We start from the raw sequence: 26203 nt of genomic DNA, 5'->3' as shown, positions 1-26203 counted from the left end.
AGCACCATAATTCAAAAGCATCAATTCTTCGGCGATCAGCCTTCTTTATGGTCCAGCTCTCACTTCCATACATCACTACTGGGAAAACCATAGCTTTAACTATACGGACCTCTATGACACATGTTAATTTAGAGCCGGAAGCGTTGTGTTACACCCTCTCAATCTTGACCGCATCCCCTTTGGAGCTCCTCCTCCTCCTCCTCCTCTTCTTCCGCGGTTTAGACGACATGACGTTCTACGGGAGCGTTGCGTCCTTGCGTGCTTTCCCAGAATCCTCTCCGTCTCTCCCATTCTCCCGGCTCGGAGCTTCTCTCTCTCTCGCCCCGCCTCCTCTTCCCGCTGACGTCACCGCGCCCGGCGTGGTGGGAGGGGCGAGGAGGAGGAGGAAGAGGAGATGGGAGGGAAGAGAACCAAACAAGATGGCGGCGGCCGGTGCGGACGCGAAGGGGGACTGAGAGGAGGCAGCTCGGCGGCGGGGCGCTCCTTCGCCGGCCCCCCCTCAGAGGAGACACCCCGAAAGGGAGGGAAGAAGCCGGCGCAGCTCGAGCCTCCCTCCCCGTAGGGCCTCGCTCCAACCCCAGCCTGGTTTCCTGTCACCCCCCCTCCCCACACCTATTGACATCTGTGATCTGTGGGGCGGCTCTCTCTTTTTTGGGGGGTGGGCCCATTTTGGGGGGTTAGTTCTCCTTCCTCCATCGCCCCCTACCTTGTATTTTTTTGGGGGGGAAGGTTCTGTTCCCCCACCCCCCAGTTCTGAAGGGGAAGGGTGTATATGTGGGGTTTGGGGGGACCCGCACTCACCCCACGTCCATCTTCCTACCCCCACCCCTTAGATTGGGATGTTTTAAAATAGCCATCTTCCTCCTGCCTTTAATATCTTCCTTATATCTATATTTCACCCCCACCCTTCGATTTTTGGGGTCTGCTTAGCATTCCAGCCAACCCCCCCCAAAAGAAAGGTACTTTAAGACTCCTCTTTCTCCCATTTTTGAGGCTGGCATTTCACCCCCCCCCCCACCATTCAACCTGTGCCTCTTCCCACAACGGTGGGATTTGGCAGCCCTCAGCATCTAAATAAAAGGTTTTAACACCCCCACCCCTTTTTTCTTTTCATTTCCTCTCCCCAGCCCAAGTTGGGGTGTTTTAAACTTAGGCACTCCCCCTAATTATTTTTCTAGCATAGTCTCTTCTTTGTCTGACCCCTTTCACCAATTTAAAGAAGGGCTTCACCACCTCTCTTTCCCCACACAGATTTGGCTCTCCCCCCTTAAGAAAACTTGAACTCTTTAGGATCTCTCTCCACCTTCCCCCTCTGAACCCTACCTTGTTGGACCCCCAGACTCCCTTTTGCTGTGTCATCTTGGGGTAGCTCCTCTTCTTTCTGGGGACTATTAGTATTGCTCCCCTCTGACCCAAAAGTCCTGTTAGATTCAGTCTCTCTCTTCCCCCCCCAACCTCGCAACACTATATAAATTGCAACCTAGGAAGCTTATCATTCCCCCTCCCTTGCTTTCTTTAGGTGACTTTTCGAACCAGTATCTGAGGTGCCTCCCCCCCGCCAATATTTCCCACCGGTTTACAAAAGTTATTGAAACTTTTGCATCAGCCCATTTAAAAGACAATTTCTCTTTATCCTGCTGTGCGTGGATTGCCCCCCCCCCTTGTGGGCCAGGAGTTACTCTTATTATTTGTTGTTTCTACGCTGGCGCCTCCCCCTCGTCTGCTTCTCCCCACCCCCTGGAGAAACCTTACCAAGACGACCCCATAGGCCGCTTCCTGAGCACTTCTCTTATCCAAGAAAAGTTGGCCTGCCCACCAAATCTGAATTCACCCGTGGAAAGCTAACACCTGTCTTGGAAAAGGATGTCAGAGAACCAAGCCAACCACCACCACCACCCAATGAACAATAATGTGGGGGGTAGGGCCCCTGCCGGAAACAACCGTGGGGTCCGTAACCTTAACCAGAACCCCCTCATCAACGTACGGGACCGATTGTTCCATGCCCTTTTCTTCAAGATGGCCGTCACCTACGCCCGCCTCTTCCCACCTTCCTTCCGCCGTATATTTGAATTCTTCGTACTTCTCAAGGTAAAGGGGTTTTTTTTGCGGGGGGGGGGTTTGACTGTGTTTATCATCTGAGGCCCTTCTTTGTGTACCTCCTCCAGGTGAGGGTGGCAGCATGAGAACAGGGCCTTTTTTGCAGTGGCTCCCTGTTTGTGGAATACTCTCCCCAATGAGGTTCGCCTGGTGCCTTCATTATATATATTTTAGGCACCATATGAAAACATTCCTCTTCAACTAGGCCTTTGGCTGATTAATATCCTACAGCCTTTTAATGTATCTGTGGAAGGGGTGGGGGTTGTTTTGGTTTAATTATTTGGTTCAATTATCTTGTATTTTGTTGTGTGAACTGCACTGAGATCTTTTGAGGTAGGATGATATATAGATTAAATAAATGGATAAATAAAAATAAAATATGTTTTGCTGGGGGGACCTCAGGGTCTGGATGTGGCCCTCCAAACCTCCATTTTCCAGACTTCTTCCTAGCCACACTTTTCGCCAGCCCTGCACTCTCCTTGGCTGGAACTGTGTTTTTTAACTCAGATCAGGCCTTCTCCTTGCCTGGGCGGAGCAGAGAGAAGGTGTGTAGGAACTAGTCTGCGCAAAGTAAAAAATACATTTCTTGCTCTGCCCACTTTTGCCCCTGGCGCCACCCAACGCTGGCCCTTCATGAAGGTTTCTTAATGTAGTCCTCTGCCTGAGAGGCTCCCCACCCCTTATACATATCAAGGAAGCCTTTACTTTCCACCTGCTGAATCCTAAATACTTCCAGTTTCAAACATACATTTAACACAGCATTTGCTCACAGTCACATGGAAATAATTTGTGGCACATAAATTTCGAGTTGGAAACACTTTCCCTCCCCACTCCTCTCTTAAGCTTTAACAAGATTCTTCCTGGTTGGCCGGTTGCAACATTTAATCGCCACAGGCGACTAGCAGGATTCAAAATTAGCAGGGCACCAGGTGCATTTTGCGCTGAAATATTCTCCATTTGCCTCAAAATGCCAGGTGCATTTTGCGCTGAAATATTCTCAATTTATCTCAACAAGTCTGGGTGCCATTTTTTTTGCACCTAGCTGATGCTCAAGGATTACTGTAATGTATGTGCTTTGAAGCCTCGAAGTACATGTTAAAGATAGACAATATGTTAAGGAGTTTAATCATAAAGAGTAGAGTGTTTTGAAAAGTATGGTGCCAATATTTTTATTGTAAACACCAAATTAACGTGTATTAACAATTTCTGATGAAAACGTGATATTAGCAAAGTGTCTCATGTGAATTGTGTATTAGTTCATGCTTATCAAAATAATAAATAAAAAGTGTTGCCAGCCCCCCACAATGGCGACTAGACATTCTGTTGTGCTGCTCACAGCCCAGGTCCCAGGAGCCATTTGGCTCCTAGCTTTTCTATCCCAGTTTTTAACACTGGCAACTAGCCGTTTAGAGCTGCTGCATTGCAGGGGGTTTAACTGGATGACCCCTGGGGTACGTTACAACATTCCAACTCTTAAGAAATAGGAAGGTGGGGTTTTTCAGTGGCTTAAGCACACACGCAGAAGTGTTAGGAATGCTAATGCTGATATATGCTGTAGCTTGGTTGTAGAGCTTGTAAAAGCTCCTCGGTTGATCTCTGACATCTTTGGATAGAGCTGAGAAAGGCTCTTGGCTGGAGAACCTGTGCCTGTCATTGCGTTACAGTTCTGGGTTTGGATGGTCTGACCCCAGGTAAAAGGAAGTTTCTTCTCTGTTAACCCCACAAAAACAGCCCCCCTAGCAGATCTCATTGAGAGCTGTCAACTTGCGTGGACAGTTTTGCAAGTCCAGGCTCATAGAATTGCAGAGGGGAGCTTGTAGGTCATTTATTCAAGCTTCTCACTTGAGGCAGGAAATCCTGACAAGTGCTATGTCACTTTGTGTGGGGCTGCCCTTGAAGACTACCTAAAAAAACGTCAACTCATCCAAAATGCAGCTGCCTGCTTACTGGCTGGCTTCCGTTTTGGACTCTCATGACCCTTGTTATACAACAGCTGCATTGGTTGACAGTTCATTCCTGGGCCCAGTTCAAGGTGCTGATATTAGTATTCGTGACTCAGGTACCAAATATCTAATTGACTCTGGCCTCTTCCCTTCAGACACTCTCAGGAGGGGTCCCTCACTGGAGGGGTCCCTCTTGGTAGTTCCACTGCCCTCAGAGTTTTAGGGTGGTGATGAATCGGGAGAGAACATTCTCTGGAAGCTCCTCCAAACGGCCGGCCAAAGTCTGCCCTCCTGTAACTCCTTTGGCTCTACTCAACCCACTTGGCCAAGACTCAGGAGTGACCAGAGTTGGAGTGCAATGACTTCTGGGAGGCCCCGGGGGTCCCTATCCCTGTTGTAAACAACTCTAACCTTGGTCAGAGGGAGGAGGGAGAAGAATGGGAAGAGGTAGTGTCGGAAGCTGAAGGGGTAACAGGGCTTAGTGAGCAGGGAGAGTTTGTGGCAGAGAGAAGTCCAGAATCGGAGGTGGAAGCTGCAGCAGGAGAGGAGGGAGGCCAAGATTATGAGTCCAGCTGGTGAAGTCACAGGTGTCTCCCCCTCCTGCTGCGACAAGCTCCCCTCCCCCCTTGTCTCCCAGAACCAGGAGAGGCATGAAAGGGTGGAGGAGAGGTTGCCTTCACTCTGGCACAGTCTCTGATTGCTTGGGAAAAGCCCTGGAGAGGAGGGGACTTAGTTGGCTGTGGGGAGGCAGAGACCTTCAGTCTCGGCAACTGATCCATGGGTGCAAAACCTATTGGGCATGAGTTCCTGTGCCCATTACACCTGACCCTCCACCAGGTGTGTGCAGATCCTGTTCTAATAAAGTTAACTTCCGTGTGGAGGGTGAGATTTACTGCTGGCTCACTCCTGTCACATAGCTGCCAAGTTTTCCCTTTTCTCGCGAGGAAGCCTATTCAGCATAATGGAATTTCCCTTAAAAAAAGGGATAACTTGGCAGCTATGCTGTCAGTGTGTCTAGAAACTAGCTTGCCATGTATTGCCTCTATTGGCATCTGCCTCTATTGCCCCTCCCACTTTTGCATCTGGCCCCACCCAGCACAGTCATGTGACCCCAGGAAGGTTGACCCTCTGATAATGCCACTTGCTTGTCCAGATGGAGAAGAGAGACGGGTGCGAGTGTGCAGAAACTAGCCTGTGGCACTACCCTGAGAAGGGAATGTGGTCCTTGGTTCCTGTTTCTCCTGCTTCTAATTTCCACCACCCCCCTCTCTCCTCCCGCTTCCAGGCCCTGTTTGTGCTCTTCATCCTGGCGTATATCCACATCGCCTTCTCCCGCTCCCCCATCAACTGCCTGGAGCACGTCCGGGACAAGTGGCCGCGCGATGGGATCCTGCGGGTGGAGATCCAGCGCAACTCCAGCCGCGCCCCCATCTTCCTCCAGTTCTGCGAGAGCGACCGCTTCCCGGGTATGGTGGTCGAGGCAGCCGGCGGGGAGGAGGAGGAGGAAGAAGAGGAGGAGGAAATGAGCGTGGAGATGTTTGAGAACAGCTCCATCAAGGTAGGGTGGAGCGGAGCAGACCTCCTCTAAGTGGGCGGACTCTCTCCTTCGTTAGCAGTTTCTAAACAGAGGTTGGACGCAGTGTTCAAAACTCCCCTTGTTCTAGGTGCACGGGAAGTATGGCTTTGCTTTTTGCAGTCTTCAGATGAGGACTAGAACTTGTGAAAAACGAACATAAGATTTTAGCTGCAGTTCATTCATTTTCAGCTTTGTATTCTTGTTATTTAAAAAGTGTGCCTAGACATTCGGTTGCAGTGCCCATGTCCTAGGTGTAAGGTGCCATTTAGATCCTAGCTTTCATATCTCAGTTTCTATTGCTGGTTGGACAGCCACTTGCAAGGGATTCTTTAGCTTTGATTCTTGCATTTCCGGGGGTTGGGATGTATGAGCCTAGGGGGTCCCTTCCAACTGGAGAGTTCTGTGATTCTGTAGGATGAGGACTCCCTCATCCACTGCATTCTCTTACCATCTCCTTGCTGTGGAGATCCTCTCGGGTACGATCCGTCATCACTGGTTCTCCCTGCTGGGAATGCAAAACCTTCATGCGTTTTAGAGAGAGGACTTTTTGGTGGCTAATTGAGGCCCCAAGGAACTGTTTGTGAGCAGTCTCAGTTACAAGGCATTGCGTAAGCAACACCAACAGCCAGGAAACCCCAAATGTGGACCTTCTGGGCCTCTTTCCTTAGCCGTTGGGGACTTTCTGCTAGGCCACACACCTTCACCAGCCCTGCTCCACACCTTCCTTGAGCATTTTTTGCCTGGCTGAAATGTGTCCTTGCACTCCGACCATGACTCTTGTTTCCCTAGAGCAGGAGAGCTGAAAATAATGCCAATATATTTCACATCTCTCAACCCATGAGCCCCTTTGGTTTCAGTTAGTACATGGGTAAACGAGTCTAAAAATCCTGGGACACAAATTTTCATGGCCCTCCAGTGGCTCTGGTGGCTCATCTACTAGAGGTAATGTATTTCGCGCTAACTCTGGAAGTATGTACTTGATTCTGACCAAAGTAAGCCTTCAAGATGCTCATCGTCTTTTAAAGCCATCAGATTCCTGTTCCCTCAGATTTCACTTCCACCTAGTCCCAGAGCTAGACAGTTGCTTCCAGGAAGCCATCGAGTAATCAGTACAACTTTGAAAGGTTCAGCATTCTTGATTCAGAATTGTGTCCAGTTGTATCCCCACTTGGATGAAAACATGCTCCTTGATCTTGGGAACCGCCGTGCAAAATATGGTTCGATACAGTATTATAAAGAGGTTCCAAATAACATTGGAAACAAACAGCTTTCCAAAAAAATATAGCGTTGGTCTCTGCCTTTAGTCCTACTCAGAGCAGACTCATTGAAATTAAAAGGCGTGACATTATGGCCTATTACTTTTAGCGGGTGTACCCTTGAGTAGAACTTTGTTGGATGCATCCCATATAGTAAATGTATGCAAGTTTTTGGCAGGTATCTGAAACAGTACAGTGAAGGTTGTTGTTGTTGTCGTTTAGTCGTTTAGTCGTGTCCGACTCTTCGTGACCCCATGGACCATAGCACGCCAGGCACTCCTGTCTTGCACTGCCTCCCGCAGTTTGGTCAAACTCATGTTCATAGCTTCGAGAACACTGTCCAACCATCTTGTCCTCTGACGTCCCCTTCTCCTAGTGCCCTCAATCTTTCCCAACATCAGGGTCTTTTCCAAGGAAAGGTGCCTGCCTCATATCAAGAGGCAGGGAGTTCCAGAGGACAGGTGCCGTCACATTGAAAGGTCTGTTTCTCACTAGTGCAGAAAAACATCATGTGGTCCTGCTGGGCTGGGTTTTTGTTTCATTTCTTCCAATCCCTACAGAGCCGGCAGTAATTAACAGGTCCTCTTCCCCACCCACCAAACAGTAATTTCCTTTCCTCCCTTGCGATCGAACCAGCATGTAGTACATTAAAGGTTTGTTAAACCAAATTAATGCCTTGTGTGAACAAATTGCCTGGAGTCCCCGGGTGGCAACGCAGCTGATTTAACTCACTCAATTTACTTCTTAATTTCATTTAATTTTCTCCAATATGGTTTCTCTTTTATATATATATATTTCCATTTGTGTTGAGTGCTACCCAGAACGGGGATTAAATAAACCAGCTGAAAGCTACCATTTGCTGTCTGCCACTGCAGTTGTGCTTCGTATTAGACCTCATCCAGCCTTTCAGGGCTGGGGGACTATTTCATTTCTCTGTTTAGAGTTTATTTTGCCTTGGGGGAGGTTGGCAGGAGGCTGCGGGGGCTTGTGTGTGTGTCTAGTTTCTCCGTATGTCTGTTTAAAGGTTGCTGCGTGTTATAAAAGTAATTTTGGATCCTTAACGATGATGCACAATTTCTCTGTGGCACAACAAATGTTCTTCCTGAGAGGAGCTGTCAAATGCAGTGTAAACGACTAGATTCTTTATCGCCCCCAGAGAGAAATGCCTTGTTGCTCATAGTGCACAAAAGTACAGAGGCAGATCCCCAAGGGCAGATCCTGCAGGTGAATCAAATGGATCAGATGGGACTGTGCACCTGCATTCCCAATCAGGGTTAGGCAGGGTGGGGTCCTCAAGATGTCACTCCCATTTATTTAGGCTCTTAGCCACGTTCATTATGCTGCAGACATGGCTGCCATGATCTTTGCCACCTGATATATATGGTTGGCTGTCTTGGGAGACAATGGAAGAGTGGGTGAAGTCAACCTGTTGGAGAATTGCAGTTCCTGCTGTGGCTGCAGAGACTGAAGCGGGAGAGATGCACTTTGTTGCATCCGGGGGAGATGAAGGCATGTGTGTGTATCGGGACTCATCCTCTTCTTCTGACTCTAAATGGTTTTCATGGTTTTGGATATTGCTTCTTTTAAATGGCTGTCATGTGCCCTGTGACCCTACGGCGGGCAAATAATAATAATAGAAGCCAATGTGGTAGATCGGTGGTTCCCAAAAATAATTGGGTCACTGCCCCTTGGTTCCATCCCCAGTGCCTCCTCCCCTACCCTATAAAATGCACAAAAATCCAAAACAGTAACAGTTAATTGCACGTCCCCCCCAAAAAAATCCTGTTAAAGCTATTTAGTTTTCAACATTGTGATATACAATGGTGCCTCGCAAGACGAATTTAATTCGTTCCATGAGTCAATTCGTTTTGTGAAAAATTCGTCTTGCGAATCGCGGTTTCCCATAGGAATGCATTGAAATTTCTTTTTTTGCCCATAGGAACACATTAATTAAATTTCAATGCATTCCTATGGGAAACTGCGATTTGCAAGACGAATTTTTCGCAAGACGAATTCGTCTTGCAAGTCACCATCAGATCACGAAACGCATTCGTCTTGCGAAAAATTCGTCTTGCAGGGCATTCGTCTTGCGAGGTACCACTGTATCACTAGCTAAACATTGCGATCTACTGATATATCACAGTGTCTGAAATGAGGATGGAGCTGTATAGAGCCATTGGCTGGCTTCACAGTTTTTCTCACGTTGTAATTTTTGCATAGCACCCCCCACCCCCATCATGATTCATGATATATTGCCAGGTCAAAAACCATGCAACCAACATCATGATTGGGACTTCAAAACAGTTTTTGGACAATACATCAATATATTGCCCAGTCCTATTATTTAGCTGAATTGATTCAACAAAATGGATGAACCTGATCCAGTGATGCCAGCTTTTCACAGTCTGGTGGTCATTTACACCTCCCGCTGCCCCCCTGCTGCCCCCTTGCCCCTTAGCATCCCCCCAGGTAATGCCCACTTTGGAAACCCCTGAGTTAGAAGGACCAGTGGATCTGATGTTTGGTAGAAGGCTTTCCCTGAACGCTCTTCTCCTCTGTTTCCGCTGATCCCAGTTTGAGCTGGATATCGAGCCCAAGGTCTTCCTCAAGCCCTCCCGCCTGGGTGGCGCCAAGGTACCAGCCCCCAACGAGAGCCAAGAGTTCTCCTTCAGCGGCGAGCCGGCGTCTAAAGGTATGCAGCCCCTCAGCGAGACGGTGTCCGAGTTTGAGATGCTAGCCAAAGCAGGTAAAGATACAACTTTGCGGACGCTTTAAAAAACCCTCCTTCCCACTCCTCACCTTTGCCACACCCTTCCCTTTGCACCTGCCACTTTCCTTTTCTTTTGGTGTTTGCCACTCCTTGTGTGTGGGAGAGGTTCCTTTTTGAGAGGGAGTGGGGCCATGGCAGAGAAGGCCCCGCTGCCCGCGCACTCTCGGGGAATGCAGCCTTTGAAACTGACTCGTTCTCAGTGACCTTAATGCCATGGAAAGGGGCGGGCAGCGATATTAAGAGGTCGAAAAGATGCACTTTTTATAGAAGAATGGAGGCATGGGGGGACTTATTTGGAAAAGCACTACAAACAAGTTAAATTGCAGGCAGGAAAGGAGCAGCAGAAGGAAAATGATACGGCAATTGTATTATAGGCATTTTTGCAATAGGCAAGAGTTTGATATACAGGTGAAACTCGGAAAATTAGAATATCGTCGATAAGTGCATTTATTTCAGTAATGCAACTTAAAAGGTGAAACCAATATATGAGATAGATGCATGACATGCAAAGCAAGATATGTCAAGCCTTTATTTGTTGTAATTGTAATTATTTGTCGTTAGGCGGGTCAATTATAAACTGAATGTAATTAATGAAATGTAATAGTGATGTTTATTTTTGTATTATTGTAACTATTTGTTTTACTACTGTGGAATTTCCAAAAGAAAGCATTTGTAAAAATTAAAAGAAAAATAATAAATAATAAGTTGCATTACTGAAATAAATGCACGTTTTGACGATATTCTAATTTTCCGAGTTTCACCTGTATACAAAAACACGGGAGGTGGAAGTGGGAAGTCTATCAGGAAATAAAGTAAGTATTTGATTTAAAGTCAATTTGTAAAAAAATGGCAAATTCAGTAAAAAATTGTATGGGGGGGCAGAGAGAGTGTGTCCTGAATCTCTCAACGTTCAGTTTAATTGGACGTCCACAACTCCTAATGTTATGAGAGAGGGATGAAAACATTTCTCTTCTTTCCATGCCCTGCATTAATTTTCTAGGCTTCTAGCGTGTCGCCTCTTATTTCCTTAACTAAGAACACCCAAACACTGCAAGCTTCCTCATGGTGGAGTCACTTCGTCCCCTTGGATCATTTTTCCTGTCCTTTTCGGGACTTTCCCCAGCTCCTTAGAGCCCCCAAGGAGGCTTCTTTTAATTGACGGGCATCTGTGGTGAACCAGGCTGAGGCAGTACCCCTGGGGGCCACCACTGGTTTTCCATCCTCTTGGCCTTTTCAAAAAGACCGTTTTCTTTCTTTTTTTTTTTAAAAAATAATCCTTCCAGTCTGGCCCCAGGAAGAGTACATCGTGGAATACTCCTTTGAATATGGGTTCCTCCGCTTGTCGCACAGCACCCGCCAGCGCCTCAGCATCCCCGTCATGGTGGTGACGCTGGGTAAGAAGTTTTGCTTTTCCATTCAACTGAGGGTGGAGGTTTGCTTATTTGCTGTGCCTGGTTTTTTTTGGGGGGGGGGGAGGTTGAGCAGCAGGGTACAAATGTTGTTATTATTATTATTATCTTTATCTATCTATCTATCTATCTATCTATCATCTATCTATCTATCTATCTAATTTGTTAACGGAAAAAAAATAGCTGCAAACATAAGGAAAGAAAGAACCAACAGTTTAAATCATTGAGTGTCACAGCCTGGAAGTACAAAAGTACAAAGGTGCAGCAAAGGGGATAATGAAGCATTAACTCGTACAAAGATTCTCTTCACTGTGCTGCCACGCTGAAAGATTGATTCCCATGTTGCAGACGGGAAACTGGCTTGCTTGAAACTCCACCTAGTGAGCTTAGAGTGGCATGGTGTCAAGATTCGAACTAGGGGGCGCTCCTTGTTGCTTTTAGGCCTGTGTTGGCCACTACTTGAAGGGACGCAGGTGGCGCTGTGGGTTAAACCACAGAGCCTAGAGCTTGCCGATCATAAGGTCGGCGGTTCGAATCCCTGCGACGGGGTGAGCTCCCGTTGCTCGGTCCCAGCTCCTGCCAACCTAGCAGTTCGAAAGCACGTCAAAGAGCAAGTAGATAAATAGGTACAGCTACAGCAGGAAGGTAAACGGCGTTTCCGTGTGCTGCTCTGGTTTGCCAGAAGTGGCTTTGTCATGCTGGCCACATGACCTGGAAGCTGTACGCCGGCTCCCTCGGCCAATAATGTGAGATGAGCGCCGCAACCCCAGAGTCGGTCATGACTGGACCTAATGGTCAGGGGTCCCTTTACCTGGCCACTACTTGGCCCCAGCTTTTTCTTTTCCCTGTGCCAGGTTGCCTCTCTCCCAAATCACAAAACACCCACTCCTTCCCCCCCATCAGCTGGAAGTTTTTGAGTCTCCCATGAAATGCACAAACACCCCTCGACTTGCTTCTTCCTGCTGCTACCAGCACAGCCAGTTTTATTTTCGCCTATTTTCACAAACCCTCTTCTCCATCTTCTCCCCAGACCCCACTCGAGACCAGTGCTTTGGAGACCGGTTCAGCCGCCTGCTGCTGGACGAGTTCCTTGGCTACGACGACATCCTCATGTCCAGCGTGAAAGCCTTGGCTGAAAACGAAGAGAACAAAGGTTAAGCATATGTATATAATTGGCCTCTGTTAGCAGTTCGAAAGCACGTCAAAATGCAAGTAGATAAATAGGAACCGCTACAGCGGGAAGGTAAACGGCGTTTCCATGTGCTGCTCTGGTTTGCCAGAAGCGACTTTGTCATGCTGGCCACATGACCTGGAAGCTATACGCCGGCTCCCTCGGCCAATAATGCGAGATGAACGCGCAACCCCAGAGTCAGTCACGACTGGACCTAATGGTCAGGGGTCCCTTTACCTTTACCTTTATCACTCAGTTACAGATCTGGGCTGGGCTGTTGCAATCTGGTGGGGCAGAAGGCCAGAAGCCCAACACTAGATGGCGCCAGAGCCAACTAATTGATCTAAGTCCACTTTGGGAGATCTTTGTTGCTGAAACGTCCTTGTTTTCCCCCCCTGCTGTCCATCCCCATCACTGCTGCCTTCCCTTCCCTTCTGTCATTGCTCAGGGTTCCTCCGCAACGTGGTGTCTGGGGAACACTACCGATTCATCAGCATGTGGATGGCACGGACCTCGTACCTGGCAGCATTCGTCATCATGGTCATATTCGTAAGTATTCTGTGTCAGCTTGTGGGCTGCTTTTCAACCCCAGTAGATCCCAGGAGAGTGCTTGAGCACAAATTATTATTATTATTATTATTATTATTATTATTATCAATTAAATTTGTATACCACCATTCACCCTTAGATCTCGGGGCAGTCCACAACATAAAATTGCAATGTAAAAACCACAACATACATAATAAAAGTAAGAATGACAGCAAACCAATAATCCCCCTCTCCCACAACACATTTAAAAGGATATTGGATGTGAATACCCTTTTAACGGGCCTTGGGCCTGTAGACCTGAAGGAGCATCTCTACCCCCATTGTCCAGCCCGAACACGGGAGGTCCATCTCCAAGGGCCTTCCGGCAGTTCCTTCCCTGCAAGAAGCGAGGTTACAGGGGACCAGGCAGAGGGCCTTCTCGGTGGTGGTGCCCACCCTGTGGAATGCCCTCCCATTAGATGTCAAGGAAATAATGGAAATAAACAACTACGTACCTGACTTTCAGAAGAAATATGAAGGCAGCCCTGCTCAGGGAAGTTTTCAGTGTTTAATGTTTTATTCTGCTGGAAGCTGCCCAGAGTGACTGGGACAACCTAGTCCGATGGACAGAATCATCATCATCATCATCATCATCCAAAGGCCTGGTTGAAGACAAACAACTTTGCCCGGTGCCTAACGGTGTATAATGAAGGAGCCAGCCAAAGCTCCCTGAGTGGTCTGTGGTTAAAATAATTGACTGAGAACCCAATGAAGTTCCTGGCTGGGTGATATTAAGGGATGCAGCTCAGAGGCTTGGCTGTCATGGGGCGGGGCAGGGGGTGCCTTCACAACCAGCAATGAGGTCTGGATAACTACTGAAATCATCTTCTTCAAGGGGAGGGGGTTGTTCCATGACAGCCCACCACACCTTTAAAACATCTGCGCTACTGACACTCAAACTTTGGGATTGTTGAAATATATACAACAGCAAATTAATCAATTTGAGTTGCGCGACTCAAAATTTTTAGGCTTAAGCTTCTTTCGTTTCCTAGTTGATCTACCCCTGGATCATAGAATCATAGAGTTGGAAGGGGATCCCGAGTGTTATCTAGTCCAACCCCCTGAAATGCAGGAATCTCCGCTCAAGCATCCATGTCAGATCTCCGTCCAAGCTCTGCTTAGAAACCTCCAAGGAAGGAGGTGATTAAATAAGCACTGGCTATTAAATAGCACTGGAGATAAGATTAAGGGTTGGACTGGATGGCCCTTGTGTGGTCTCTTCCAACTCTACAATTCTATGATTCTATGATTATTAAAAGCTAATTATTATTTAATTATTATTTGGGAGCTCATGTGTACAGTGCCTTCGGTATTTACTTCAGGCGAAAGGGCAGGTGTCTGCAACTATTAGAATTTTGGTTGGTTGGGGTTTTTTTTTGGGGGGGGTGACACTGCCCTATATTCATAGGGAGCCTGGGGCTCTAACACTTGCCCACCCCTTCTCTTTTCCAGACTCTCTCTGTCTCCATGCTTCTGCGATACTCGCACCACCAGATCTTTGTTTTTATCGGTAAGTATTTCATCCGAGAGCCCAAGTGGTCAGTTTGCTGGAGGACAAAGACAGCAGTTTTCTTCTTTCCCCAACCCCCTGGGTAGAGGGTTCAAACAGGGCTTGCCACTTCAGATCAGCCAGCATCAGAAGGTCCGCAGCTTGGTTTGAAGGGAACCCGAGGGTCATCATTCCTGCAATGCAGGAATCTCAGCTAAAGCATCCGTGACAGCCCAACCTCTGCTTAAAAACCTCGACAACCTCCTGATGGGAGACCTTGTATAGAACAGTTAGAGAATGTGAGGCCATTGTTGAAGCGGCTGCTCTGGCGGCCCACTTTACTGCCAATGCAGGTTCAGGGTTCTTGTATTTATTATAAAAGCCCTGAACATCTTAGGCCCAGGGTTCCTCAGGGGCCTCCTGAGCCCTTATATTCCAGCTTGATCACTGACACCACCTGCAGGAGCGTCGCTGGCCATTCCCCGAGTCGGTGAGGCTCGTTTGACAACAACAAGAAACGGAGCCATTGTTGTAATTGGCCCAGTCCTGTGGAACTCCCTACCACTAGAGCAGTGGTTGTCAAAGGGTGTCGCAAGAGAGGATGGCAAGTGTGGCAGGAAGATTCAAGGGCAATAAAAGACATTTTGAACAGTTTTTATGTAACTGCGTTGTTTTATCCTATACTGGATCGTATTAGGAAGTAGTTGTGTTCTATATTATAAAACAACTAGCACTGCTAGTTGTTTCTTTTTGTTTTCCGATGTATTTCTTATCTATACAAAAATTGGGTGTGGTGCGAGCAATTTTTATTCTGAAAGTGTGACTCAGAAAAAAGTTTGAGAACCACTGCACTAGAGATTTTGCAGGTACCTTCTGTGCCAATTTTTAAACACCTGCTGAAAACTTTTCTATACCGCCCAGCCTATACAGGCGATTAAGAATGGTTAATTGGTGTCTAACTTTTTAAAGGTTTCATTGCTGAAACTGCTTTGATATGTTTCTTTAAAAAAGGGATGCAGTGGTATGATAATTTAACTTAATTTATTTACAAAGTTAAAAATAATATTTTGAAGCCAAGCTGTAGTTAGCACTAACCACAGTTTGTCAACCGAGATGTGCTAAACAAAATTTGGCAAATTTTGCGGCCTCTCTCTCGCCTCTGCTTTTCGCATTCCTTCTAATTGGAGATCAAACCTGGGATCATCTGTGTTGAGGGGTTCCTCTTACCCCACCCTGGGGGCTGGGGCTGCCTCCTCTCCTCTTGAATGTTTTTTCCTCCTCCCTCTCACAGTGGACCTTCTGCAAATGCTGGAGATGAACATGACCATTGCCTTCCCGGCAGCCCCGCTGCTGACCGTCATCTTGGCTCTCGTGGGTAAGGAGACTGCCTTGCAGGAACGGCCTTGGATATACCAGGCCCATTAATTCTGTCTCTTACATCTTGCGCACCACCTTTTCCTCCCAAGGAGAGCTCAAGGGGATGGGCACGATTCTTTCCCCTCCCCGCTTTATCCTCCCAGCAGCCCTGTGAGGTAGGCTAGGCTGGAAAAGAGTCAGTGGCTACTGGCCCCTGGTCACCCAGTGAGCTTCAGTGGCTGAGTGGGGATCTGAACATAGTGCAGCCTTGGGTCCTGAGCACCAGTTCCTGGGAATCATAATGGGGGAGAATTGCTGCTATTGCGCTCAGGCCCTCAGGGGCAGGTGGGTGTGGGGGACTCCCCGGTCCTTTCTGGGGTAAGTGTGCCCCTGAAGGACCAGGTGTGCAGTCTGGGGGTCATTTTTGACTCACAGCTGTCCATAGAGGCACAGGTCGATTCTGCGTCCAGGGCGACTGTCTCCAGCTCCATCCGAGACCCTCCCTGCCTTTACACTGTCTTGCTAGGGTGGTCCATGCTTGAACTACTGCAATGTTCTCTCTGAAGGTGACTCAGAAACTACAACTAATCCAGAATGCGGCTGCCGGGACCATATAACACCAGTCCCAAATGACTTGCATTGGCTCCCAGTATGTTTCTGAGCACAATTCAAAGTGTTGCTGCTGACCTTGAAAGACGTCAACGGCCTCAGCCCTGTAGACCCAAAGGAAGCATCTGCCTATCGTTCAGCCCAGACACGGGAGGTCCAGCTCCAAGGCAGTCCCCTCATTCCCTCCTTGCGAGAAGTAAGGCTACAGGGAACCAGGCCTTCTCGGTGGTGGCACCCACCCATCAGATGCCACAGAGATAAAGAACTGTACAACTTTCCAAAGACACCTGAAGGCAACCCTGTGTGGGAAAGTTTTTAATGGCTGATATTTTACTGTGAATTTTTAGTATTTTGTTGGGAGCCACTCAGAGTGGATGGGGCAACCCAGTCAGTTAGGCAGCATATAAATAATAATGGTAATAATTCTCATCTGGGGCATCTGGTTGGCCACTGTGAGGAGGGGATGCTGGACTAGGAGGGCCCTTGGCCTGATCCAGCAGCCTCGTCTTACCTCTCTCTTGGGATGCTGAGCTCCCTGACGGCTTGCTGGCCTTCTCTCTCCCCTCCTCTCCACCATCCTGCGGCAGGCATGGAGGCGATCATGTCCGAGTTCTTCAACGACACCACCACAGCCTTCTACATCATCCTCATCGTGTGGCTGGCAGACCAGTACGACGCCATCTGCTGCCACACCAACACCAGCAAGAGGCATTGGTTGAGGTAAGGGCACACAAAGCTTCAAATTCCTGGTCTTTATAGGCCTCCTTTTCTCCCAGCCCGCTTAAGGTGGCCTGTGACGTCCTCCTTCCATCCCTGTTTTATTCATGCAATGACTCTGTAATTCATGCAGTGACTGTTGTGATTCCTGCATTGCAGTGGGGTTGGGCCCTGGGGTCCACTGCGGCTCTGCAATTCTTTGATTCTATGTGAGGGTCACACACAGTGAGCTTCAACACCAAGTGTGGGACTTGAAGCGTGGTCTCCCAGTCAGGATTCGAAATTAGCCAGGAACCAGGCACATTTTGCACCTGTCTTTTGGCCACTTGCGACCAAGTGCAGGTGCCTGGGTGCCAGGATGGCACCTGATGTCTCCACCACCTGGAGGTGCATGCCTGGGGGTCCTTGGATCTGGTCTGTTTTCACACACTAGCAACACATCCTGTAGAATTCTACTCGTTTAATTTTATCTGCATAATTGGAATGAATTTCAGGAACCAAAAAGTCATACTGAAAAATACAATTTCCCAGCTTTCTGGTACCAAAATGGCAACTAGGCATTCTGTTTTGGCAACTGTAACCCTGTTTTAAGGAGCCATTTAGTTTCTAACACCACTCACAGCTCAGTAACTGCTGCACCACATTGGATCTGACCACTGAACTCAGCCCTGTCTGTTTCCAATGGTCCTTATTTGGTTGACTTCCCACACTTCTTCCACAGTGTTTCCATTCCCATCTTTCAGTTGTGTGGCAGGGGAGTGTGTGTGTGTGTTTGTTTGTTTGTTTCACTGTATTTACACTGCTTGATTGTAAGAAAAGAACTAGCAACAATAACTTAAAACTTTCAGAAAGTTAAAATAGCAATAGACAAGAAACAGATTAAAACACGCATCAACATTCTGAGCAAAATAAAAAAAATTCCTTCAGTAGCACCTTAAAGACCAACTAAGTTTATATTTTGGTATGAGCTTTTGTGTGCATGCACACTTCTTTTTTATTTTGCTTCGACTCAGACCAGCACGGCTACCTACCTGTAACATCAACATTCTGGTTTGTCAGCTCCGTCTGTCTCGAGAGACAATGGAGTGCGCCTCTGAGGGTGAAGCCAAACTGCTGTGTTTGCAGCACTGCTGTGACCTCCCTGGGGCGTAAGCCTGGGCCGTGTGTCTGGAGGTCCTGGGCTGCCCAGACGACAAGACCTGCCTTTCAGCCTTGCTGGTGTCCAAAGGAAAGCAGAGCAAGACCTTTGGCACCAGATTAGCTGCAGGAGTTGCTGGAAGGAGGCATGCAAGGCGCCATCCAACCGCCTTAGGGACTCCACTCTGGATTTGTGTACGGTTTACTCCTGAGCCTTTTCTTCTCCCAAAGATATTCCTCAAGGCAGTGGAGGTTTAGGATCAGAGTTCTCCTTCTCCCAGATGGGCTCCCTTCTCAGGCAGATAAGCCCCCCCCCCCAATCACTTCCCTCCACAGCATGTGCAGAAACCCCTTTCTAAACAGGCATGTTTTTAGCAGGCGCCGAAAAGAGCCCAGCGAAGGCACCTGCCTGGCATCAGCAGGCAGGGAGTTTCACAGGTGCTGCCATGATAAAAGGTTGAGTTCTTCTAAATGTGGAAACGTTCTTTATGTGGAGTCTGTAACAGGGCTAGTTCAGCTGATCCAAGAGGTCAGTACCCATGATTCTGCACTAACTGCAGCTTCGGATCAAGTGTGATTGAAGACACTACAGAGCATGCACTGCAGCAATCCAGTCTTGATACAGTGGTGCCTCGCTAGACGAATTTAATACGTTCCACGGGTCTTTTCTTATAACGAAAAATTTGTCTAGCGAATCCCATAGGAATGCATTGAATTTTTGGGGGAATTTTTTTTTTGCCCATAGGAATGCATTAATTGAATTTCAATGCATTCCTATGGGAAACCGTGATTCGCTAGACAAATTTTTCGTAAAACGCATTCGTCTAGCGAGGCAACCTCCACTAGAAAAAACCTTTCATTAAGCGGAAATTTCGTTAAGCAGGGCATTCGTTAAGCGAGGCACCACTGTATATGTGCTTTAATCCCCTTCCCCCCTTGTCTCTGTTCCTCTCCAGGTTTTTCTACTTGTACCATTTTGCCTTTTACGCCTACCATTACCGCTTCAATGGGCAATACAGCAGCTTGGCACTGGTCACATCGTGGCTTTTCATACAGGTACGTTGGCAGTTTCGCCATGTTTGTCTGGAGTGCAGGAAAACCCACAGGGTTAACCACAGTTAACCATTCAGGATGTAGAACTAGCCTTGCTATGAACTCAGCAGGACTTTGTGGAACAGTTGAAGGAGCTGGGTGGCATTTAGCCTGGAACCAGCATTCGAAATTTCCCCGGCGCACTTTGCACCTGGCTATTGGCCACTTGCAGCCAAGTGAAGATGCCCGGGTGCCAGGATGGCTCCTGACATCTCCGCCATCTGGAGGTGTTTGCCTGGAGATCCTTGGATATTGACTGTTTTCACACACTGTGGAATTCTGTCCGTTCTATTTTATCCGCACGATCAGATAAAACAAATTTCAGGGACCGAAAAGTTGTGTTGAAAAATACAACTTTTGAGCCATCGGGCCCAAAAATGGCAACTAGGCATTCCCTTTTCAGCAACTGTAATCTTAGTTTGAGGAGCCTAGGCAGAGAGGTGAAATGAGACCCATCTTCAAATATCTGAAGGGCTGTTCCATAATAATAATAATAATTTTATTATTCATACTAGTGTCATTCAGCCCGTTTAGTAAACGGGCGCTAGCCAGGCGGGAACGAAGGGGAAGCCCTGGGACACGAAGATCGGCGGGCGCTGCTTGCTGGGGCTTGTCAACCCCGGCAAACAGCGCCCGCCAATCTTCGGCTCTATCCCCCGAAAGCGGAGCAGCCGGGGTGGGTGGGGAGAGTGTGCACGCGTGTGCGTGACGCCCGCTGGCTGCTGGTCGCGGGGGGGAGCTGCCGGGAGCGGTGGTTGGCGGCTGCAGGTAAACTGTAGGCAGGGGAGTGGGGAGTGCGTGCGCGCGTGTGTGCGTGTAGTCTCTGCGCCCAATCCCTGTGTCCGTGGGGCACATGCGCAGTAGCGCGGACACAAGGACACAGGGAATCTGGACGCAGAGACACTTGCACTTTATTATATAGGATGCCGTCCATCTGACTGGGTTGCATTGCGCCAGCCACTTGGGGTGGCTCCCAACAAAATATTAAAAACATAATGCAACACCAACCATGATGAACAGGGCTACCTTCAGATGTAGTTTGGCTAGTTCCTTTTACTGTATTGCGAAAAAGTAATAAAAAAAAGTTCAAAAAAGGGCACATAATTCTGCATTCTTCAGTGCTGGGCCTGTGTTATTTCGGTGGGTAAGCTTTCTTTTTAAAACACCCAGTTTCGCTCAAGGGTCTGGGAGGGTGAAGCAGGCAGCGGAATGGACCACGATTCAGAACGCTTGACCAGTGTGGATGTCAGCCGTCTTTGCCCCCCCCACCCCAAGCTTAAATCCTCTGCTCCATGCCTTTCCCACAGCATTCCATGATCTACTTTTTCCACCACTACGAGCTGCCGGCCATCCTGCAGCAAATCCGGATCCAGGAGATGTTGCTCCAGAACCAGCAGGGCGGTGCCCAGACCACCCTGCAGGACAACCTCAACAACAACAACACCGTCGCCCCCGCTGACCCGGCCGGCCCGCGGCCCCACCTGGACGGGGCCCCCACTGTGGACGGCCCCCTGGCGCCCGATGATGCCCACACAGCAGCCGTCGTAGCCGCCACGGTGGCCTCTCTGGGCGACAACTTCAACTGGGTGGCAGAGACGGCCGTCATCGCAGAACCCTCCTTCATGTCCAACCTGAGCGGCTCCCTCCTGGACCCCAGCGTCGCGCCAGAAGCCGCCGGGCCCAGCGGTCACCTCCAGGACGTGGCGTCTGCCTCGAGCGTCATGACCCGCCTCCTGGTCAGTAGTGACCGCACAGAGGCTCCTGTAGCGTCCATTGCCATCGAGGTCACGTCGACCGCTGGGGTTCCCTCGCCAGGCGGATCGGCCTTTTCTGCTGCTGCTGCTGCCGCCGCCACCCCCCTCAGTCCAGCCCGCGAGGACATCCCACAGCCTCCAGAGAGCTCAGCCGGCCACAGCAAACCCCCGGACACAGACTGCCTCGCAGGCCATTGTCCACTCAGCTCTGCTGCAAGCGGACCCCCGGGCAAGGCCTCCGAGGGGGGACTCGCGCAGGCGGACTCCTTGACGCCGGCCCCTTTGGACAGTGCGGCCGATGCAGGCCCAGATTCCCGCCGCCTCTCCTGAGCTTCCTGGTGGACGGGATGCTTGTCAGTTCGACCATCCATTCTCCCTGGGCTCACCTGCAATTCTTCAGTTGAGGAGATGCAGACCTTAAAAGGCCCAGAGGCAGAGGGAGAGAACCTGCCCCCTCCCTTTCTCTCTCTCTCCCACCCCTCCTTCCTCCAAACCCAGGAAAGGAAGGAAAAAATGTGAATAAAAAAACGAGGGGCTCACACCCATAGCCAGTAAGCCCCCCACATCTGAAGAGAGTCCTCTGGTTCCTTCCTGTTGGGCGTACAGAGCCACAGCCCCCCGCCGGTCTCTCTGCCCCCCACCCCACCAAGCTTTTCTCAAATCATGGGACTCCTCGCCCCTCCGCGCCTTTGGTGTCTGCCGGAGATGTGGACTTAATTTTGCTCTGGAATTACTGCTGTTTTTCTGCGTGTGCTTCTCTGCTTTTGTCAGGAGGGGGCGCTGGGGAGGCGAACGAAACGGGTATCATGGCGAACTCTGCGTCGGGGGAGGGGCGGAAATGGGTGGCTGCTGGAGAAGGACTCGAGTCCCTTGTGCAGAAGGGGCCCCCCGAGATTAACCCCCTTTAAATCTGGGGTTCCTGGCAGCCACTGCTCTCAAAGATCTGTCACCCCAGAAGCGCTGGAGTCATAGAAACTTCTGTCTGGCTTTTTTCTTTCCTTTTTTTTCCTTTTTAGCATGGGGGACAGAATGCAGTTTACTCTGAAAGAGGCTGCGTGTATAGAGTAAAACAGCAATAGATCTTTCTTGTTAGAAGGGCACTTTTAAAAATTAACGTGATGGTCTTGGGAAGATGTGGAGGTGGATTCTTTCTCTCGTCAAGGAAGCCCTTTTTGGCCACTGGGGAAGGGGGTCCTCAGAAAGCCACTCCCCCCCCCCAAAAAAAAGTTTGGCTGACTTTGCAGTGGCTTGCCTGGTGGTCACTGGACTGTGTGTGTCCCCCCCTCCCCATTTTTAACCTCTACAGAGGAAAGGCCAGCGATTACGTTGTTCCCAGCGCTCCAAGGTTCTAGAAAGTTGCAACTTTTAACAGTGCATCCTTAGCAACCGCGAGAGGGAGCAGCTCCTGATTTTCAGTCTGACATGGGCTTGATGAGAGAGGACCCTCATCTTAAATGAGGGGGCTATTTAGGTGCTTTGAAAATTGTGTGGTTTTTTTTTTTTTAAGCTGCCATTTGGTGAGAACCCTCGCAGCTCCCTCTCTCTTATGCCTTTGCACAGATGTTGACAGGTGAACCCAGTTCTTGTTTTATGCAGCATGGCAATTTAGGATTATTCTCCACTCTCCCACCCTAAAAAATATCGCAGCCCAGTGCCTTATCTCGTAAGCAGAATGCATTTTGAAGAGTGTGCCCATGCGTGCGTCAAAAAATGCCACCTAAGTTCCTGGAAACATAAAGAAGAGAGTGGGGTGGGGGGCAGGGGGCACCCCTCCCAAAAAAAGGACCCGCTTCCCAGGAGTCTTTGCTCATCCCTTTCTGGAGCAGAGCTGTACCCCTTAAATTGTGGGGTGTATGTGGGAAAGGAACCATCGTAAGAACACAGCTGGCTCCAAACTTTTGAGTGCCTTTGTACTCAGCTGATCTAGCAATCGCAAGGGGAATTCAGAGGCTGGAGGGGACGTGTTCAGGGGGTAGCACGGGCTGGACCTAAGGAAGCCCTGCCCCTATGACCTCACTGTCCTGCCATGTGGTCCTTGGCAGCAGGCAGGAGCCAAGCACCCTGGGAATCTTAATTCTTATTTTTTTTTGTTCTGCCATGAGATGCAAAGTGCAGCAGGCAGGCACATCCTTAAGCAAGCAGCAGCCTTTTTCGAGACTGGAGCCCAGGAGCGTCTGTGAGATGCTCTGATTTTGCAGTCAAAATCACCTTTGGGTGCTGTGCCCTACCCTAAAGCCAGGGAAGGGAGAACCCCTTAGATGGGTGATGTGCAAGTAGTTTTGGGGTGGAGGGTGGGTTGGCTGACAACAAGCAGAATGGTGGTATCCCCCACCCCCAGGCCCCCATTCATGTGCAATATGTTGGTGGGATCATTTGCTGCCCGCCCGCCCACCTCTGCTTGGCGACGGAGTGCTTGTAGGTAACCGGAGGTTAGGGTTTTTACGCTGTAGTTGTCAGGCAGAAAGGATCGAGGGGTTGAGAAAGAGAGAAGAATCACATCAAAACTATACCAGGAATGAAGAGTAGAGTTCATTCTATTTAATGTACAAAAAAGTATGTATATATTATATATATTATATATATAATAAATACTATATCTAACAGCATTGCTTCCGTGCTCCTTTTTTCCCTTAACTTTGGGGTGGAACAGAGTACGATTTGGGGCGGGGGGGGGGGAGAGGGAGAATTTTGCCCGCCCCTCCCCAAGCCGTGCAAAATCCAGTCATGTCTGCGGGGCAGCTTCTGTTCCGGAGAAACACCCCATTCATAGAGGGCTGAGAAACCAAATCTCCATTTTACACACCACTACCCCCCCCAAATCAAACCAGTTGTCTTCCGCTCAGCACCACAAATACTTGCTCTGCACCCCGCAAAATCCCAGAATTAAAGAAATGTGATGCTCGTCACATCAGCCACCCCCAGCAGCAGTGTTCGAAACTCCCGTTGTTCTAGGTGCGTTTTGCAACGGAGTTTCATTAGCGCGAGCAGTTTCTGAGCTCAGTGCAGTACTGAGCCTAAGATTTCAGATAAAAACTGCAGTGGAAGGAAAGGAGGACCTTTTTCTGCCTCCCCCACTTCCAGCTACTCTCTGAAGACTGGAGGAGATCCTCTTAAGAATATTAGAGGGGTGGGCAGGGGAAGGTATAGAGCATGTGAAAAAAATGAACATAAGATTTTAGCTGCAGTTCATTAATTTTCAGCTTTGTATTCTTGTTATTTAAAAAGTGTGCCTAGACATTCCACTGCTGCGCCCATAACCTAGGTTTAAGGTGCCATTCAGCTCCTAGCTTTCATATCTCAGTTTCTAACACTGCCCAGCAGCTCTCGTCCGCAGTCTCAGCCTGAGCTCTTAGGGTTGTCTCCAGCGAAGGCGTTCTCACCTAAATAAGTCGCATGCATTGATTTCCGTAGGTTCGCTTTGAGCAAGTCTAACACTGGCCGCAACCCTTATTTCTTTGAAATGCTGTGTTGTTCATTTTCTCCACTCCAGTGACCAAACCTCAAGGAGTGGTCCAAACTGATCTTGGTGTCCTCAGCCCCACCTGTAAGGAATTTCACCCGGTGCTTACCAGCCTAAATTGAGCATGACCTGCCACACTGCAGCCTGAAATCTGTGGCAACTTCTTGAGGTTATTTTGCCCCAACGTATAATCTCTGCAGAAACACCACCCTCTATAGTCCAGATGTCAAGAATTCTAGAGTTTTTGTGAGTTTCCAGAACACAGCTAGACAGAAGCAAACAAATGGCAGAAGCCAGTGCATTTGTCCGTCTAGCTCGGAGGTTTTGAGACAGAGCCACGTCCTGGAGATGCTGTTGGGCATCGAACCTGCAATCTGCATGCAAAGCAGATGCTCTCCCACCTTCAAAACAGAAGTTTCTAGTCCTCATTATTCCGAGTAGTAAAGTTAGCTTACAGGTGGTCCAGCTAGCTTACAGCTCTACACTTACTGGCAGGGAACACGGCCAGCTCTACCTGGAAATGCAGGAATTGAACCCGGGACCCGTCTTGACTGCGAAGTGGGTGCCGTGCAACTCAGCTACAACACTTCCAAGAAAAGCATCCTAATCTTTTTAAAGAAGACGGCAGAAAGCTGTTTTTGGAGTCCTTAAAGTCTACTGAGTATTGTAATAAGCAATGGAGCTAGTCCAGGGGTCCCCAGACTTACTGCGCAGTGGGCCGGTGCCCGCCAGGCCGACCGCGCGGCGGGCCGGAGGGCAGGGGAGTGCGCGCGCAGCGGGCCGGAGGGTGGGGGAGTGCGCGCCCGTGCGCATGCGCACACACACACGGGTGGGGGAAAAATCGCCGAAAATCGCTTGTGTGCATGCGTATGGGCCTCCCCCGACCCAGAAGTGCATCGGAAATGACCTCTTCTGGGTCGGGAGAGGCCCATACGCGTGCGCACAAAGGATTTTCGGCGATTTTTTGCCGATTCTAAAGATCGTAGCCGCGCTGCGCGCCGTAAGAGCGGGCGGCGGCAGCGGGCGGTGGGGGTCGTCGCGGGCCGGATTGGGAGGCCGATTGGGCCGCATCCGGCCCGGGGGCCGTAGTTTGGGGCCCCTGAGCTAGTTTTTTGAAATGAGACCAAAATCAATGATCCAACGCAATTCTGGCATCATGTAAAGCTGAAATTGCTTGTTGCCCTGCCCTGCCCTATTGTTGCTTTTCAATCGCCAGCGACTGAACCTGGGGCGTTCTGTCGGACTACAACTCGCATCATCCTGTGTTCCTAGGCCATGTTGACGGGATCTAATGGGCACTGGAGTCCAATGTCAGCCAAACGTTCCCCATTCCTGATCTCCAAGGAGAGGAGACCTACACCACACTGGGTGCTGAACTCCCAACAGCACCAGCATCGCTGAGGATGATGGGAATTGTAGTCAAGCTACACTACAGCTCCCATCAGCCATTGCAGCTGATGGGATTTGGAGTCCAAAACCGAGCTTGGTGCCACGTCAGTTGCAGCAGATGCATTCAAGTGATGGCATTGGTGGCTTCTCAAAAATACATCAAATTATTTCAAACAGAGCACCTTACTTGGAATGCAGATTGCATTTTGGGTTATTTTCCAAGTCTTTCTTACCTCCCCACCCCCTTATAATCTTATCCCCTGTCCTGCATTTCCTATATCTTATGTGAAAGGCAATTCCTGAATGAAAATAATATTACATCCCGAGCATAATCAGAACAGCTTCTGGCTAGGCTGAATAAAAAAAACAAAAGAGGTCTCTTTTTAATAA

At 49.1% G+C, this 26203-nt stretch overlaps 1 protein-coding gene across 3 annotated transcripts; it reads left to right on the top strand.

The window, feature by feature from the left end:
- Nucleotides 1-371: 371 nt before the first annotated feature.
- Nucleotides 372-23567, top strand: TMEM259 (transmembrane protein 259). 3 transcript variants are annotated; one of them, XM_035119832.2, is made up of 11 exons: nt 372-2088; nt 5326-5598; nt 9447-9564; nt 10926-11036; nt 12082-12204; nt 12671-12771; nt 14263-14320; nt 15591-15674; nt 16852-16984; nt 19075-19174; nt 20518-23567. In XM_035119832.2, exons 1-11 carry the CDS (start codon nt 1864-1866, stop codon nt 21292-21294), a joined length of 2103 nt encoding a protein of 700 aa, XP_034975723.2. In that variant the 5' UTR covers nt 372-1863; the 3' UTR covers nt 21295-23567. The 3 variants fall into 3 exon arrangements, with proteins under 3 accessions (XP_034975723.2, XP_034975722.2, XP_034975724.1); XM_035119831.2 differs by having other exon boundaries at nt 9447-9618; XM_035119833.2 differs by lacking the exons at nt 19075-19174; nt 20518-23567 and having other exon boundaries at nt 373-2088; nt 16852-16988.
- The last annotated feature ends 2636 nt before the right edge of the window (nt 23568-26203 follow it).

The sequence above is a fragment of the Zootoca vivipara genome, chromosome 6 (assembly GCF_963506605.1).
Source record: "Zootoca vivipara chromosome 6, rZooViv1.1, whole genome shotgun sequence".
Classification (NCBI taxonomy): Eukaryota; Metazoa; Chordata; class Lepidosauria; order Squamata; family Lacertidae; genus Zootoca; species Zootoca vivipara.
The sequence above is the reverse complement of the archived record's forward strand: the minus strand, read 5'-3'. Positions and strand labels throughout refer to the sequence as shown.